General features: G+C 43.7%; 1 protein-coding gene across 50 annotated transcripts in view; it reads right to left on the bottom strand.

Moving 5' to 3' along the window:
* Positions 1-17709, bottom strand: part of RIMS1 (regulating synaptic membrane exocytosis 1) — a 319637-nt gene extending 301928 nt beyond the window's left edge. For all 50 annotated transcript variants that reach the window (XM_071548592.1, XM_071548593.1, XM_071548547.1 and 47 more), the window contains exon 1: positions 17167-17709. In XM_071548592.1, the coding sequence (XP_071404693.1) occupies positions 17167-17330 (164 nt within the window). In that variant the 5' untranslated portion in view covers positions 17331-17709. The remainder of the gene's footprint in view (positions 1-17166) is intronic.
* Between the last annotated feature and the right edge of the window lie 470 nt (positions 17710-18179).

Genomic DNA, 18179 nt, shown 5'->3' with positions numbered 1-18179 from the left:
ATCACTGATAAACCTGATGTCAAAATACTGTTTCTATCAAGGTGCTTATTCTGTCATTTGGGGAAGAAATACAAAATTTTCAGCCCCAAGCTACAACATATCACAGATTTGAAATACCTATCTCTTTCCTTCTTTCCTTAGTACAACCTCCAAGATGTCCTACATCCTTGAACCTTCCTTCGCACTCACTTGTGTTTCTCTGCCTCTCCCCAATCTTCTCTTTTTTTATCTAATCAATATCACACATTCAGGAGTGAGTGGGGTTTTTTGAGGGGGGTGGGCTGCTGCCCTTAGTTTGCACACTTGTGCTCAGCAGTAGTCTGTGAACAGTAGCATTTGTTTGTGTAGATATGAAGACACCGTTACATGTATTTCAGTTTGAGATTTCATTGTGCATTGCTTATCAAGCACACTGGGGCAGACAACTCTTCCATATTAACGTATGCATCCTTCAAACCTTAAGTTCATCCAAAACAGCCAGAACTTCAGTTTAGTGCAAGACTGTCTCCTGCAGTCACCCCCTCCCCAGTGTAGCACTGATATACTGATATACTTCTCTGCCTCTTTCATATCCAACTTCTGTCTGCCAAGATAATCTGTTTTTCAGCACTTTGGAAACCTCACTACTTTCTCCAACATCTAGCAAAGGAAAAGCTAGACCAGCCCAGGAGTGTCAAGGTTTAGTTCTGCATTAACCACAGTGTTAATGTGACAGTCTTTAATTGTGAAATAAGATTCATACTCTAGCCAAATGGGGTCTTCTATACTGGGGAGAAAAAAAGGCAACGAAAAGCTGGAAATGCTCCTCTTCACCTTTCCAGCTGTTGTAGAGGATGGATCACACAGTGCAGGATCAAGGCAGAGACTTCTATGCTGCCTCTATAGGATTTAGATGCTGTTTCCTTTCTTCCCTCCCTTTCCATTTTACCACTGGGGAAAATGCAGAGAACAACTAGATGTTTGAGATGGTGGGATCAATGCTAGAAGTGACCAATCAGGCCCCTGATACCAAAGAGGGAGTGAAATAAGACTGCCTAACATCATGCTTCCTCATCCCAAATGACACTATGAAGCCTATGAGATTATACACCTATGTGGCTTATCTTAAGAACTGGAGCAAAGCTTTGTAATGTTGTCTCCCACGCTACTGTTTATGATATGCACAACCACACACACTCCAGGAAGTTCTCCACACACTGCTTGGGGACTGAGGAGTTATCCCTACCCACCAGAGTGTGGTACTGGGTCAAAACTACAGAAAACTACCAGGGACTTTTCTCAATCAAGAGCAGCTACTGATTCAGCAAAGAAGGAACCTTTACACATTCGAGCACTTTATATGATTTTTATTAAGATGTCTTCTGTACAGTGATCTCTTTGGCCCCAGTTGTTCACCTTTCTTCTCACCTGCTCAGTCTTTTAGCTGTACTTGCACTCTCGCCTCAAATGTCAACAACCTTTACTCCTTTTTCTTTCCATTTAACCACTTCCTTTTAGCTCCATTCTTCACCCACCCCAAAAAAAAAAAGCAGAGATGCCACCTTTAATTAAAAACAAAAACACACAAATGCACACCGTTCCCTCAGGCACTGAGCCTGCACAGATTAATATGTACATGCACACAACCTCCAATATGTCAGGCTGGAGATGACAAGGCTGGACAGATGCAGGGGACGTGGCACCCTGCCTATAAACCCTGAGACTAACAAAACATTTAGAGCTGCCTTACAGCTGATCTACTTGTGCTCTTTAAACCTCATCTCCCTTCTGTCTTCCTTCTGTTAGGAAGGTAAACTCCCAGTGTGGGGCATTTTTACAATCCTCCATCATGCTGCTCCTGTGACAGCAGGGGTCTTTTCCTAAACAGAGGAAGCATTCTTATAAGTAAAAAGATTAAAACAAATTCCAACTATTTAAAACCATAAAAGCCCCAAAATTCTGAGACTGAATTAACACAGCAAATTGTTAGAAAAATAATAATGTGGATTACTACTATCAGGTTTAGGAACTCAAAGATATGGTTGGGCTGGATTTCCAAGTCCTCTGCTACAAACCAGAAAACCAAACCATCCCTTTTTTAAACCAGATCAGGCCTCTTACACAGATCTACCTTTCAGTAAGAAGGTTAGGGGCAGCCAAAATATTCTCTATATACTATAAAATGCTGATTTTCTGGGAATGTTGAATTCAAATTAACCAAGGTGTGCACTTCCTTCTTCAGTCAAGCTATGTTTCTGGATGCTCTCGCTGTACTAATCAAGCCTGCTAAGATCTGTGAAAGCAGCTCTGCCAAGCCCCAAGTGTCTGAACCTAATGACTCAGACCCTTCTCTTCACAGTCATGAGACTGGCTTACACTCCAAGCATTTCTGATCCTTTGTGTTCTCTACTTGCCTTCTAATTTATTTATTATCATACTGAAAATAAATGTTCACCTCCTCCTGATTTGTGAGCTTAACCATCTCCAGTTCAAGCCCAAAGTGAAACAGACACATAAATAAGCAAGTCTTAGGTCTGCTACCAAAGAATCCATCACTTTTCATTACCCAATTCTCAGTGCGCAGAAGTGCTATTTTACGCTTGTTCTGTACTAGATGAATAGGCAGCTGCATCACTCACAGCCTACTTCCAGACTCCCATCCCAGCTAATTCCAGCCTTCCCCTCCCATCTCTCTCCTGTCATATATTCCTTCTGTCTGATCCCCACAGCCCTGCCTGTAATGCCTTCTGAGTACAACTTTTTATGCTTTAAGGGACATGTACTTTCTTACAGTTTCCCATTCACTTGCCATGTCCTTTCCCTTTCTTGCTGTCCCTCCCAAGGCCGTAGCCCGACTCTAATCCTCTCTCTTAATTTCTCCTCTCCCACTGCAACTAAGCAACCACAGCTTTTCTAGTGAATAGCCTTGCCAGCACAATGCAAAATGCTGACTATTTTGCAGCCTTTGCTCATTAATCTGGTGGTTACCTTGTGAGGGCATTTAAAACACTTTAGGTAACACACAAATTAATGCAATAAAATAAAACAGCAATTTTATCAAAAAAAGTATCACAGTTTCACTGATGGAAGTTTAATAACAATTCACATTCAAAAGGTACTGCTTCTCATATGGAAGGAATTATGCTCTTACCTCAACAGCCATAATATTATTTGAGAAAGATCCCCAAAGGAAGGATAGTGATCTGAAAACATCACAGAGGAGGGATCTGAAGAAAGCGACACGCTGCTACACAGGTCTGAAAGCACAATCATAAGTGTTGACTGAGCTGAAATTTTTCCCATTGCTGTCTGTTTTCAGCAATGACACTCAGAGGGCCTGGGGACCACTTCCAGTTGAGGAAATAGTCACCCAGAATGTGCTCAAGGGAGGTCCATGCTGGTCAGGTACAGAAACCCCAGCCTGCTGCCAGGCCCCCTCCTCTCCCTGCTGTCCATGGCTGGAAAGCCTAGCTTACAATAGCAACTGGCTTCCCACCCTGTTCCTCATTCCTGACATCAAGGAGTAGTACCACTGGAAATCTCTGGTTTGTCTGTCAAAGTAACTGGTGTGCCATCTCTCCCTTCCCTTAGCTGGACTCATGAGCCTTTTGTTATATTTTCTCTTGCCTGTCCAGCTGAGGAGGGAGGCAATAAAGCATCTTTGGTGGGCACCTGGCATCCAGCCAGAGTGAACCCAGCACAGCACACAGCAATAAAAGCTTTCCTATACTCTCTGTGGCCTCGGCTTTTGCCTAGAGGAAAATGTACTTTTCCTTTTACTTCAGGGAAAACACTTTTAATTTTCTTGTTCATTCAGTTCTTGGCCTCTGACAAAGAACTCAAAAGGGTGGCAGTTGCCCAAGTTACTTATTGATTTTCTTAATTTATTTATGAATACCAGACATACGAGTGCCTGTCTTCAAATTTTAACACCTGGTATTTCACACCTTTAAGTAAATTGCCAGGAAGATTAGATCCTTTCCACCTCTGCAACTTTCACATAACGAGTGAGTTGCCCTCCCAGAAAGTTCATCAAACTTTGGCTTTCATAGAAAGCTCTCAAATTTAGGGCCTGTTCACTAAAGCCATATGTCAAAGTTCCCTGTCTTTTCTAGTTTAAGAAGGATTTTCTCTGTGGTCTCAGTTGACCTCCATCCTTCTACCAGTACACAGGAAGGAAAGCTCTGCTTTAAGATGAAATACAAGCAATAGGAAGGAGAGGGAAAAGTTAAAAGACACAGTATGAGATCAACAAGACGCTTCAAGGGTGATCCCATGTACAATATGGTGCAGTAGTCCAACCAAATGTGACAAAAACCATGAATCACTCTGTCAAGGTCTTGATTTCAGAGAAATATGGCAAACACTTAAATGCAGACAGAAAGTTCAACAAGGGGAGAGCTGAAAGCACTCCCAAACTACAAACTCTGTGAAAAACAAGAGGGCAAACTACTTCCATAATAGGAAGCACTCCTTTTGCTGCTGTTCTTGTCAAGAGGCTTCCCTCATACTGTTCATGTCGTTAATTTTTCTTTACTTTTGATCCCATACAGAGTAAATATCAAGAAAGAAAGAGTCGAATCACCTTGGCTGAGTAAAAGATAGAGCACTGTCTCACTGGCCATGTAACTAAAACTCCACAGCTGCTTTTCTACATGGACTGTTTAAAACTGTTCAGACATGAACAAGCTTAGAAGTGGAAATAGCCCCCAACAGAAAAAGGGATGTTATAAGTGAATAAACCTGCTGAATCCCTGAACTTGTCAGTCAAGTCCAAACAGCTCCTGTTGAAAGTTATTTTATGGTGAGTGCAATAATTTTGGAAAAAAAACTTTTTTAAGGGGTGATGTTTTGCTTTAAGTTAATGTAGTCAAAAAGAAACCCCTTGCAAAATAAATTATGAAGATATTTTGCCTGTAAAAGTGAGAGTTTTTAAATTCAAAAACTACAATCAATATCAAATCATCTAAAAACACAAAATACAAGAATCATAATATATTAGTGAGGTTCTATATTCCTACAATAGATTTCTCATTAAAAAGTCAATATCTAATTTTGCTCGGAAATACAAGAAAAATGTACTGCGCATTTAATCTCAAAGAAATTTACACACTTTTTACATGTACGCTAGCAGAATCAATTCACATAATTCTGCAATTTCCACCTTCGAGTAAATACAGTTCCTTTCTATGAGTATATTGAAAAAGAGTTCTTTGGAGAAACCAAAGGAAAACAAAATACACCATTGAGATTGTAGGAAATTAGGAGTATGTGGAATACACAGTAATAAAAAAAATGCAGATACACTTTTAAACAGTGATAAAAAAGTGGGGCGCGGGTTTTTTTTCAGAAAAGTAGGTAGCCATGCCTTGGTTTCACTTTTCTTGTTTATTTCCTGTGTAAGGCTTGGGGAGTAACTGAACAATTACTGAATGCGTTTGAGAAAAATGTGCTTCATTCTCTAAAATTCAAGACTTATATCCCATTTAAACAGACTCAACAACATTTCAGTCTCACTCCAGTTAAGAGATGTGCTTCCAGTGAGACTTCTTCCAAGGCAGAGTCCCCACAGTAAATCAAACTCAGCAGAGGCACAGCACCACGGCAATACAATGTTTTGCTGGTCCGCGGCAGCAACTGTGTCACTTGTCTCTCTGATATGACTGCAGGCAAAATTGTTCCTAATTTGCAGCTCCTGAACAACTTTCACCAATGCACTCTGCATGTTTTCAGCAATGATAAGCAACACAATGTTGCAATTAAAGTCCATAAAATAACTTGTGCATATATCTGTACAGCCTGATTCCATACTCTTAGGCACAGGCACATATACACATATAAAACCTCTTTTAGTTCTCATCCATAAAGTGAAAACCCATTACCCTGATACTTTGCAGGTAGCATCCTGGGCCAAAATCAATAGAGTTAAACTAGGATGATCTAGAGCCCTCATCAATTTTATACTTTCTTCTCAACTGCCCAGCCTCATGCTCCATGCACTCCGTCAACCAACTGCCTTCCTGTTCTACATCTAAAGCTAAAAAAACATGGCCAGCAGAATGTTAAACTGTAGAGCTGAAGGTTGTTGAGCATTGTCAAAATTTTCACAATAAGTAACAGTACAAAGGAGACTTATCACCTAAAGTAACTAAAACACTCATGGATTTTTCACATCCCTTTACTGCTCAAGCTTTCACATTTTTTCATCTACATCTGTGCAATAGCACTAAATCAGTACAAAATTTAGCCTCCTGATGTCAAATGTCAAAATGATTCTACAGTTAACACTGTAAACATGCAAAAGTGCAATGACTTTATTTTGAAAATAACTTCATATGAAAGGCTAATTAAAAACCTAGGGAATAATAATATAAATCTAAAATTACTGTGCTTTCTTGAAACATGTAAGTTCTAAAGAAATTGTGTAAAGAAAAGAGATAAGAAAGCTGAGACAGCCATTACATCTGCTTTTGCATAGCTCTTGATGCTTTTTCTAAGACCAATAGAATCATCAAAAGGAAACAGTTACACTAACAAATCATGGCTCAAAACACAACTAAACATATTAAATCATCCACTTCCAAAATGGTCTTTTCTTACATAAACTGTTTGGTTGATCTTTGTCTTAGAAGTTCTATTACTAAAAATTTGATCTGTAAAACATTTTACCATGATTAATACACATAGATGCAAATAGTCTATAGTTAATATAGGACTGTAGGTTTTCTAAGTATCTGAGAAGAGAACAATGTACCAATACAAGTATTACAAAATCCTAATTTATGGATATGATTTTGAATCCTTTGCATTATATTCAAAGACTTTAGAATTAATACCCATTTTAACAAAATGCAGATAAAACCTTCGTGAGCAGCGGCTACAAAATTTTTAATGCAGACCAGACTCACAGGCCAAGCAAGATTTGTAAAAAATGTAGCATCTTTGCTTAGACCTGCTAGCATAAGATGTAGACAGAGTTTTGGATACATAAATACTTTGATCATCTCACAGTATGCAGTATTGGTAACCAAGAGGAACACTTGAGAATACACTTTACACTTAGGTCATTCAAGTATCTGAAGACTTCCTTTAGCAATTTTCAGAAGAAATGCAGCGCTCTGTTCCTTGCTAGAAGAATAGTGCCCTCTTCCTCTGCAATATAATAGAACTTACACAAAAATAGCGTGGTTGGGCTGTGTTCCATTCATGAGCAATGTTCTAATAAATCTCACATAATGAAGTTTTTAAAAAAACTCTATATTAAGGATCTTGAAGTAAGTAACTGTATTTTGATGCAAGGCATTTAAGCAATAATTCTAGCAACTAATGTTTATCTACTGCCCAAAATACACAGAAAATTATTCTTTAGTTACACCTCAGATCCTCAAAATCTGAAACAGTGAATTTGCTAGATCCACCACTACCACCACTAAAAAGTGTAGCTCTTTCTGCTAGGTTCACCTCTGATCAAAAGGCAACTCTCAGGGCATCTACTGATCTTCAGTGATTCCAGGAGGGCTTAATATAGGAAAGACATAAAAATATTCAGAGATTTCAAACACTGCACATTTTTATTACAGATAACTGAAAAATCCCCATACAGGCAGACATATACCCTTATATTCAACAGTATTAACATAAGCAAAGTACATAAGCAAAGTCCTGAAACTGAAAATGAGACACACCTGATGTGAACCAACTCCAAAATTAGTGCCCAAATAGGTGTTCTAATTCAATCTAGAACTGTCTGGAAACAGCTATCCATCATGCCATGTCGCTTCATGCCTCTGAAGTGGCAAGTATGAATGGCTTTGTGTATGTCATTATTCTGAAAATTGCAACTACCTCTTCTTAACTCTGTAACAGTGCCAGAAAATGTAGTTGGAGCATGGCTTTCTAGTTGAAAACTCTCTCTGGATGTATCTGAAATGCAATCATATTTTGAGGATGATTACTTAAGTTATAAATTCAAAGAATTACAATGCTAACCTATCAATTGTCTTACCTAAGAAACTATTATATCAAACTCATAGTGGTATTCTTTTCTGCTGCTTATAGTGAATACCAAAAATAAGTCTGACTAACATTTACTGCCTAGATTCCAAAACTAGGAAACACCATCAACATTGCATAATATTTTCCTGTATCTATGAAGTATAAAAGAAGGGATAAAACAATTGTAACTCCTGGCAGATGTAGAGATCTAACGAAGTATCTACATCCTTACAGAGCCAATAAATGAATTTGACTGAGGTAGATCATACAGACCTGGTGAGGTGTAAATCATTCCAGTAACTGTAAATTCATGCAAGTATTTCCAGAAAGCAGAATGAAACCACTCTGTGTTTGTAACTGATGACATAAAATTTCCTTACATGTTTTATCACTGCCGGGAATTAAAGTCAGACTATAGGAACCCAAGCTTTTTCCCCCAAAATGTAATTGCATGCCAGCATGCCAGTAGGCCCAGGGGAGGAGACAAATGCAGCAGTCACCACTGAGTAGAGTGAAGGAGAAGGCAAAACTAGCTAGAAATTATAATTGCCTCTAAATATTGGCAAGCCAAAACAGAATTTCAATTTTGTCATTTTCCACCTTTAGTAATGCCTGCATCCCAACCAGCCTGAACACAAGGGCAGCAGTATGTTTAAATAGCCTTTTCTTAAGGCGTTAAGCTCAAGTCTTAATGCTTAGTAACCCCTTCATGAAGGAAGCACACCACATCTTTGTTAGTTGCTTTCCTATCCAAGGATGAAAAAAATTCTTCAGAGTCTTCAGAAATGAAAGGTTGTTGACAAGACTGAGAATTTCAAATCTCTCTTAATGTTGTTCTCCCTCTGCTATTTTCCAGAAAAATAAACAACAGGACATCCCCCCCAGAGAAGAAGTCTCTTCTGCATAATTCTATTTAAGATAAGTTTATAACAACCCTGTACTTTGACAAGTTTCTGTCCAGAGATCATGTTCTTACAACCAGTCTTTGTTTTCACCTTTCTGCAGGGCACAGATAATGACTATGAATTTGGAGAATGACAGACTTCTTAGTCTGTAAGTATTAGTGCAGTATCAGACAAAGCTGGGAATGAAGCTTTGGCACCTTCTTGTATCAAGTGGAGAATCATGTGGGAAGATGCACGCACTGAAAAAAATGCCCTGTGCATTTCAATAAAACCACTTAAACTGGGGCCAGAAAAGAGCTCTGGACAACAGCTTGCAGCTCAGACCTTACAAAAGTTCAACATATGCCAAACTGAAGCCCATGTCTAGAAGATGGTAGGGGTGGTTACTACTGCCTGTCATCCCCTGTCACCTCACGTTCTTCTCTCTAAGGAAATGCCTATCAATCTGCTATTGTCTGGTGACATCTCCTGCTCCTCCCTTGGGAGTGAGATGCCTGCCCAGTAGAAGAGTCAATGACTGTTTCATAAGTGCATTGCTGTGTGACTGTGTGCAGTTGCGAATACAGTTTGGCTGAATATAGTAGTCTCCTTAGACTACTGTGTCCATCTTCCTTTGAAAAAATCACTATCAGTTCTCTGAAATTCCCTGAAAGTCATGAAAACACTCCTTGCAATTCTGAGGTCATCACAAGTTCTCTCCTATATCAGAACACACTTATGGCCATGCCTGACCTCAGAGTAATGAAAATTTGAAGTCTCAAATGTTAAATTCTTTCTGATGTTTCCATTGGCCAAAAGGCCACAACAGTTTCTGCACTGCTCAATTCTCTCTCTCTCTCTCTTAGCAAAGACCTTGGACAGCAAAGAGGAAGGGGCCAGAAGCAGTGATTGCAATCCTCCCACTGAATGATGTGAGAACATGTTAGAAACTGGTCTCTCTTGTAAGCTTTAAAACATTCAGCATAAGGACATGCCAAGTCCTGCACAAAGAGAATAATCCCATGCAGCAGTACATGCTGGGGGCCAACCAGCTGGAAAGAAGCTCTGCGGAGAAGCAACTGAGAATTCCTGGTCAACAGCAAGTTGAGCATGAGCCAGCAATGTATGCTTACAGCAAAGAAGGCCAATGCCATCCTGGGCTGCATTGGAAAAGCATTGCCAGCAGATTAAAGAAAGTGATATTTGTTCTCTGCCACAACACTGGCAAAACAATATCTGGATGCTAAGTCTACTTCTGGTCTCCTTGGTACAGGAAAGATATGCTGAAGCCAGTGCAGCAAGGAACAGCAGACAGCTGAGGATCTGAAGAACATCACATCACGCAAGGCTGAGAGGGTGGGGACTGTTCAGACTGAGGAAAGAAGGCACAGAAGGATCTTAACATGTATAGATCCCTAGTGGTGAGGACTAAAGAAGATAGAGCCACACCCTTCCCAGAGGTGCCTGTAAGAGGACCAGAAGTAGTGGACACAAACTGAAACATAGGAGATTCTATCTGAAAAACAACACTTTTTGCTTTGAGGGTAGCTGAACACTAGAAAAGGCTATCCAAAGAGGTTGTGGAGTCTCTATCCTTGGAGATAATCAAAAGTCACCTGTACACAGTCCTGGGCTACCTGCTCCAGGTGGCCCTGCTCTGAGCAGGGAGTTGGACTAGACAATCTCCAGACTCCTGCAATTCTCCAGGTGTAATAATGCTTCACCATGAATGTGTACATTCAGGTGTCAGGATCAGCATTGGCACTTCCAGGAACAATTGCAAGGCAATATTTGAACAGTCTACCTGGGTGATTCTAGGGGCTTAAAACACCCATGAACACAGTAGGCAACCTGCACTCTGCTCCCTGCACTACAATAATGTCTGAAACATGGTGGTTCCAAACTCATTTAAGTAGAAAGGAAGAAACAAAGGCTTTTAAGCAGCAGCATCCATTCCACCTGCTCCAGTGCACAGGAAGTGAAATTCATATGGCCATGGAAAGAATAAATAAGAGGGAGTCTGAATCAGAGGAGAGAATCTTGCTATTGTTTATCTATTTTATCCTTTAATTCCTTGGTGCCAAATGCACAACCAGTTCCCAGAACTCTCAATTCCTCCACTGTTTCTCAGTGGGATTAAAGATAGGCTTTAGATCCTTTATCCTGAAGATAAGATAAAGACAGACTTCTTCATGATGGCCCCTTGACTCCTGCTTTTTTCTGCAAAGTGGCTCAGTTTCACCAGAAGGGAGGAAGAATGATCTTACCTTTCCTTCCCTACTGTTTATGGAATGACAATTATCATCAGGGGATTTATACCATACAGGCTAAGAACGTCTTAGAATCCTACTTCCCCATGTTGCCCGTAAGTGCTATACAAAATGAGGGTGACAGCAGCTGCCACTGTGATTTTAGCAGTATTAATTTCTTTTTTTGTCAATGTTACGTGTGGTCCAAGTTCTAGAAAGGAGGAGGGAAAGAAATTGTCTCCAGGTAACTAGTTAAGAGTGCAAGCCTTCTAGTCAATTGGTTAATCTCCAGTTACACAAGAGTAGTGCAGGCTGGAAGCTTCAACATACCCACAGAAAATTATACAAGGGTTATCTTGCAAAGTCTGAAACAGATATTCTCACCAATTGCAAGTGACTTCAGGATTTGGCAGCCCTGAAATAATAGCAGCTGCAATATTCCTGTTGATTCTAAAGACCTGAGTTCAACTAAAATCAAGTTTGTGTACCATACTAGAGGGTCAAAATAGTGTGTTAGGATCAACTTCTCCCTAGTTACCAACTGCCATGAAAAATCTTGAGATAACACTTAAGCTGGGAAGGTTTCAAGTACCTGCTATCCTCTCTACTGAAACTACTAAATTAGTCATAAAACTGCGAAGAACCTCCCGTGTCCAAGTTAACTTTCCTACTATCGCCACTACCTTGGCCAACAATCTCACAGTCTTTTTAAATCCCAGCAGCAGCATAGTAAGAGTTTTTGTTCCCACTTAAATTCGCTCCAGCAAATGAAAGTAACTAGGAACTACTTTCTAATTTCTGACCAAAATTTGACCAAGACTGAAACTCAACTGCATTCACAGCTGTCGCAGTTTACACTTAGTACTTGATTAACCCAATGACTAACACAACTACATATAAGCATAAGTATATACATATATATACATATATGTAATTAGGTGTTTTGTCTCTATGGCTGAAATTTGCTGTATATTAACTGGTTTTGTTTCACTTTATGGCACCTTATACCCTTAAAAATAGAGTTCTCTCAGGCTATCTAGTGTTTGATTGTACACTTCAAATTTTTAAACTATTTTTCCTTTCATTTCCGCCACCCCCATTTTTACAATGATGGTTTGTTTCTCTCTTCAGTCTCATTGAAAACTTACCCTCTCATGCTTCTTCACAATTTTTTAGTCACATCAGTCACCTGTTGGGCAATATCTGGACTTCAGGCTAGACATCAGCCACTCTACATCAACTTCTTCCCTTCCAGCTACAGGTGTATCTACCAAGCAAAACAGCAAGAAATGCCTGGGATGTGAATTAGTCTGCAGAGGAGACCATGGCACATTTTACTACTGTCCTATACAAACATTTACTCATATAGGAACAGCTTGGATGTCTAAGGCCAAGCTCCAATCAAAGGAGTTGATAGAGCCTATAGCCTTCAGAGAGATGCACAAAATCAGTCACAGTCAGCGTGAAACAGGGAAGCAAGAGTGATGAGAGTTGAGTCTACCATGGTAAAGCCCCACCTACTCAACAGACTGCACTCCATGCTGCTGTCAAAGGTGTGGCATGCAGGAAGATGATGTTCTCCCAACCACAGAGGAACAAACCACAAAGATCTGAAGCCCCAAGATGAGATGGAGGACCTGCTTCCTACTTCCAGACCTCTCAGTATTTTAAATTTCTTTGACTCTTTTTAAAAAGGCTCCACTAATAGCCCTATGTAACCAGAAACATTCACCACAAGAGCCAGGCAGCTCCTCTGCAAGGAGAGCTGTTCCTGTTGGGCTTGACATTGAGTTAGGCTCCTGAGCCTATATGCTTTGGGAAGCCAAACTGTTTCCACAAAGTTATAATGCAGTGGCACTTGTCTAGAACACAATTTCTTCAGGCTGGCAAGCGTACTGGGCATAGATAATCGCTTTCTCACCATCAGACTATTAACCTCAGATAGCTGGAAGCAGTAACACTGCCTGTCCACTTCATGTTAGGAAAGTTGCCATCGCTGTGACATCAGCACTTTGAGTTCCATCCTGAGTATCAATACAGAGGTTGTGTCAGGTCTGTCAGAGAACTTAGGCAGATGACTACATAGTTGTGACTTCCAGAAAATCTTAGCTGTAAGACAGACTGCAAACAACTCAGCAGCCAAGGCATTCCCAAGCTCTGGTCCTATGTGCCATAAACCTACAAGAAAAAGTGCACCTTTATGGAAAGATTTCATGGGCTGCTCTCAAGGGGCCACAGTTTTTACTTAGTGCCAGGCAAGCATCAAAGTGCTTATGTGGATTTGAGTCTTCAGTGCTATACACCAGGCTGGGAATGCACTTCACTGCATGAAGGCATAGATATGGTCTCTGAAGTACCTAGTAACACTGCCCCTATTATGGAAGGAATGCAGAATATGTCTTTGAATGTGAAGGCAATTTCAAGGCAATCAGCTAATGTTAAAATGATCCTCAAGCCAAGATACACCTGTTCATAAAAGAAGCAAAAGAAGAAAACTTCACAAAAGCCAAAACTCCTCAACACATTGTTCCAAGGTATTCAACAGGTCATAGGATAGAAAAGTATTTCCCTTCCACAAACACCACCCACAGTAGTGGGTGATATTGGAAGTGCACAGGAAAGATGGGGTCTCTGCCACTGGCCTAGGAAAAGAAAGTCACATGGGCTAGTACAAGTCGTATGCCTTTATCCTAAGGGGGTGACAACCTCTTTTAACCCCAGGCTGCTGAAGGAAACTCAGCAGGCCAACATACTGGCAAATGGGAAAGTTCCTGGAAAGTGATGAGCTGGTGGTCTCAAACCGAAGCATTGCATTTCTGTCGTCTCCAGCACAAGCAGTGAAAGCAGATCGCTGTCCATAGTCCTGGCTCCCTGTAACAGCGCCCTGTTCTCTGGCTGGCACACTGCAGTACATGCTGATGTCAGCATGAACTGGCAGAGAGGGTTTACAGGAAGCCTTTAGCTCAAAATCAGAAACAGGGATCAGGAAGACAGAGAGGTGCAGACCTGGAGGAAAGGGACATGGCCTCTTTACCAGTGACCCTAATTGCCTTCAATTCTCCTGAAATCCATATAGTCTGCTCACAGAAACACTTCAAATTCCCCTGGATCCACAATTTCATGGTGACCATGTGAAGAATACAGTTGTTTAACCAATAATTCTTCATCCAGTTTTCTGCTATGAGGAGTGTTGGAAAGGAAAATTACAAGTACAGTTTTAGAAACTTTCATTGCTAACAGGACATCCAGAACAGGAGAGAAACGCTGCACCCTTTTTAGCCCTTATGATTCATGAGACAGCGCATATCGGGCCTCTGATCAGCCCAGGATTGAAGGTAGCCTACTTTGCAGCACTGTTCTCAGCTTCACTTCCAGGGAAAATTACAGATTTGCATGTGGGTGTTACAGATGGAAACATTTCTCCACCAGGTGGTTTTAAATGAAAACTGGTGGCACTTTTGTTGAGACATTTGAAGAATCAGAAAACCTTTTAATGAAGATAATAGGGATGGTGACAATATATGACTTTTATAATATAGCTGTGTCATCTGATAGCACCATTATATATTTGTAACAAACCTTTATAAAATTATGGGAGTAAATTCTTTTTGAAATTCCAGTCTTAAGAGACTCTGGAAAGGTGTGTCAAACTCTTATTCCAAAAAAGAACTAAGAGCTCAGCATACAGAAAAAGCAAATTATCTCTGAAAATCTAGTGGCTCTCTATAAGAGTTGAATCATGACCCATAAGAAAACTATTTGCTGTGACTTGATTTTTTGAAAGTAACAATATAGCTAAAGTGAGCATACACATTTGTAGATTTTCCAATGTATTTTCTCTTAATTTCTGGTTCTTTAAATAAAGACAGAAATCTAAAAATCTATTTAAAAACACAATTTCTCAGTCCAATGGAGAGCCTAGACTATTACTCTAATGATTTGAAAGAACTTTTGTAGGGAAATAAACTTTTAAGTTTGGGTATCACAAACATTTGAATGTAATATAAAGTAATTTCAAGTTGAATTCAAAAAGCATAATTTTTGAGCTCTTCTAAAAATTGTATTTAAAATGTCCTAAATTCAGTTAGTAAAACTGCTGAAGATTCATATAATCTTGCAGAAAAGCAGCTATCAGTCCAGAATTCAGAAACACCAATGCAAAAGAAGAGTAGAAGAAAAACAAAAAAGTAGGAAAATTTATCCTCTACCCAATGTTAACGAGAATACGACTGACAAAATACCATCTCTACCAAGAGAAGTTCATTCTCACAGTGACTGTAAGATTTATAGTATTCCTCTACAACATCATCACAGAACCAGTAATCTTCACAGAATAAATGCTAAATATTTATAGAGCAGTAACAGTGCTGGAGAACAAGAACACAGAGATACATGTAGTTTAGAGCCTTTGAGCTACTCCTTCATTTAATTTTCTTCTGGTAAATAGAAACTGAGGAGGAATCCTTCACTTACATTTCCCCACACTGACTAACAAAATGCATTTTCACAAAACATTTCTCCAATTCCAGCCACCCCACCTCCAAGGCTAGCCACACCCCAAGCACAATGAACTGCAACAGAGAACTGAACTCTTCGTCTTGGACTGCAATTTAAGCACCACGCTCCCGGACAGCTGCTCTCTAATACACACCAGCAGCTGGGCCTCGGTCTCTATTACACCTAGTAGCCCCTGTAAAAATTCAGTTAAGCATAGATAGGAAGGGACAAGGACAGCAATGTATTAAAACACTCTCCCAGCTTCACCACACACAGGGTGCGGGGCCAAAGTCGGAAGCCTGCAGGGTTTTGGTTTCTCCGTCACTCAGAGAAAGCCATGGGGAAGAGCTGGCACCTGCATCGCTCAAGTGGGTATTTCCGATACAGCCAAAAGAAACACCCAGATCACGTCACACCTTCAGCGCATCCCTTCTGAGCACAGGTGTACGCAACCAGGCACCAGTGAGGTAAGGATACACCTCCTGTGGCCAGGAGGGTCTGGGTGGCGTCAGAGGCTCACACCTCTCTCACTGCTTCCCCCTCTCTGACCGATCAGGCCTGATGGGCAGTCAGAAGAGAAGAAACCTGATTCTCCTCCACAGGCCACATTTCCAATCTGTTTATTTTCATCGCTCGCAGCAGGCAATTCAGTAACGTTACGTTTGAAGCCTACGATTGACGGAGGAGGATAGAAAATGTGGTCACACGCAGTGTTTGGCAGCGACGAGGGGGTGAGAGAGAAAAGGTTCAAAAGAGGTTGTGGGGATCTGGTTTCCAAACATGGCACCTACCCACGCTCCGCGCTCCCCGCACCCCTCCCCGTGTCACCGTCAGCGGGATAAACCCACTCCCCCGCCGTCCCGCCACCACACACGCCCGCCCGCCTGCCTCCCCGCTGGAATGAGCAGTGCGACTAATTCCATCCATCCCCTAATTACGAACGCCCTGCTGCCCCACGGCGCGCTGCTTCCCGGCGCTGCCCTCGCTGGAGCAGGCGGCGAGCGGGCCGGGGCCGGCGGCACGGCACGGCACGGCACGGCACGAGGGGAGCGGGGGTTCGGGGGTGTGCCGGGCGGCGGTTGGGAGCAGCCGCCTCGGCCCCGTGGCGGGCGGCAACGGGGGCCGGGCCAGGTGGGGGCAGCACGGCAGTCGCGGAGGCTCCCGCACGGAGGGAAACCCCACCCAGCGGCCCCTCCTGGCAGAGGCGGGGTTTTGGGGACCCCAAAGGAATCCCACCTCGCCCCTCATCTCTCATGTCGGGGTTTCCGACCGCCCTGCACCGCCGGCTCCCTCGGGGCGGGGAGGGCCGCCGTCCCGCTCCGTCCCGCCGTGCCGGGCTACCCCGGCAGTGCTGCCTCGGGAGGAGCTGCCCCGGGTGGGGGAGGAGGAAGTTACGGGCCGGGAGCGGAGCGGGACCAGGGCTCCGCCAGCCCCGCCGAGCAGGGCGAAGCCGCCCGGCTCCGGGCACCGACCGGCTCCTGCTGTGGCAGCGTCCGCTACGCCCGCCGGCGATCGGCGCATGAATGAGTGTCTGAATGAATGAATGACTGGCGTCTGCTTACTTGAGCATGGCCTCTTCTTTTTCTTCCTCCTCTTTCTGCCGGTCCATCACTGCCATGATGATGTTCCTCTCCTCCTCTGTCAGGTGGCTCAGGTCGGGCAGCTCCTGCATCGGGGGAGGCACCGTGGGCGGGCGAGGGCCGCGGGGCCCCACCGAAGAAGACATTTTCTTTCCGCCTCTCCCTTACACCTTCTACCTTTGCACGGTGAACCCAGCCAGCCTCTCCTCCGCCCCCTTCACAGGGTAGTCCTCCGAGCAGCGGCAGCCGGCAGCTCTGTGGCAGCAGCGGAGGAGGCGGAGACCCAGCCTTTCATGGTTGCTTGCATCCACCCCGGCCCGGTGCTGCCGCTGCTCGCTCCCTTTGTCTCCGCGGCTTCGGGGCGCTCAGGGGCTGCCGCGCCGCCACCCGCAGCCCATCCTCCCGGCGGTGGGCGTGCGGGGCGGGGGTGCGGTGGCGCGAGGGCTCCGGATCGCCGCCAGCGGGTGCGTGCGGGAGCGGGGGGCGGTGCGCGCCGCCGGCCGGCCGGGAAGGGCGGGTGCTGCCGCCGAGATGCTCCGCCGCTGCGAGCCTGGCGCTGGAGGAGGGAGGGAGCGATGGAGGGAGGGGGAGCTCGGTGCCGCTGAGGCGGAGTCCGAGGCGCGGCGCCGCTGCCCCTGCCTGCGCCGGGGACCCGGGCCGGCCGCGCCTCTCCCCGCCGCTCCCCGGGCTCGTCCCGCAGCCGCACGGGGGCGGCGTGGGCGCTGCCACCGCCGGCCTCCTCACGTCCTCCTCGAGGTGTCCGCACCGCAGGTGCTCGCCCGCGTCCCCGCCGGGGCTGCCGGCTCGCCCGAGGCAGGGCCACCAGTGGGAGGGTGCGGACTTGCTCGGGACTGCCAGAGGCGCCGGGAAGCCTTTGGGCTCCCGGTGCTGCCGTTCCTCCCTCTGGCGTGAGCGATGCTCGCCCCAGCTGCAGCCCCCTTGCCTTGAGCCAGCGCTGTCACCGCTCGACCGTCCCTTCCTGAGGGTCTCACGCT

This window comes from Pithys albifrons, chromosome 2 (assembly GCF_047495875.1).
Source record: "Pithys albifrons albifrons isolate INPA30051 chromosome 2, PitAlb_v1, whole genome shotgun sequence".
Classification (NCBI taxonomy): Eukaryota; Metazoa; Chordata; class Aves; order Passeriformes; family Thamnophilidae; genus Pithys; species Pithys albifrons.
This window is presented reverse-complemented; position numbering and strand designations above follow the sequence as displayed.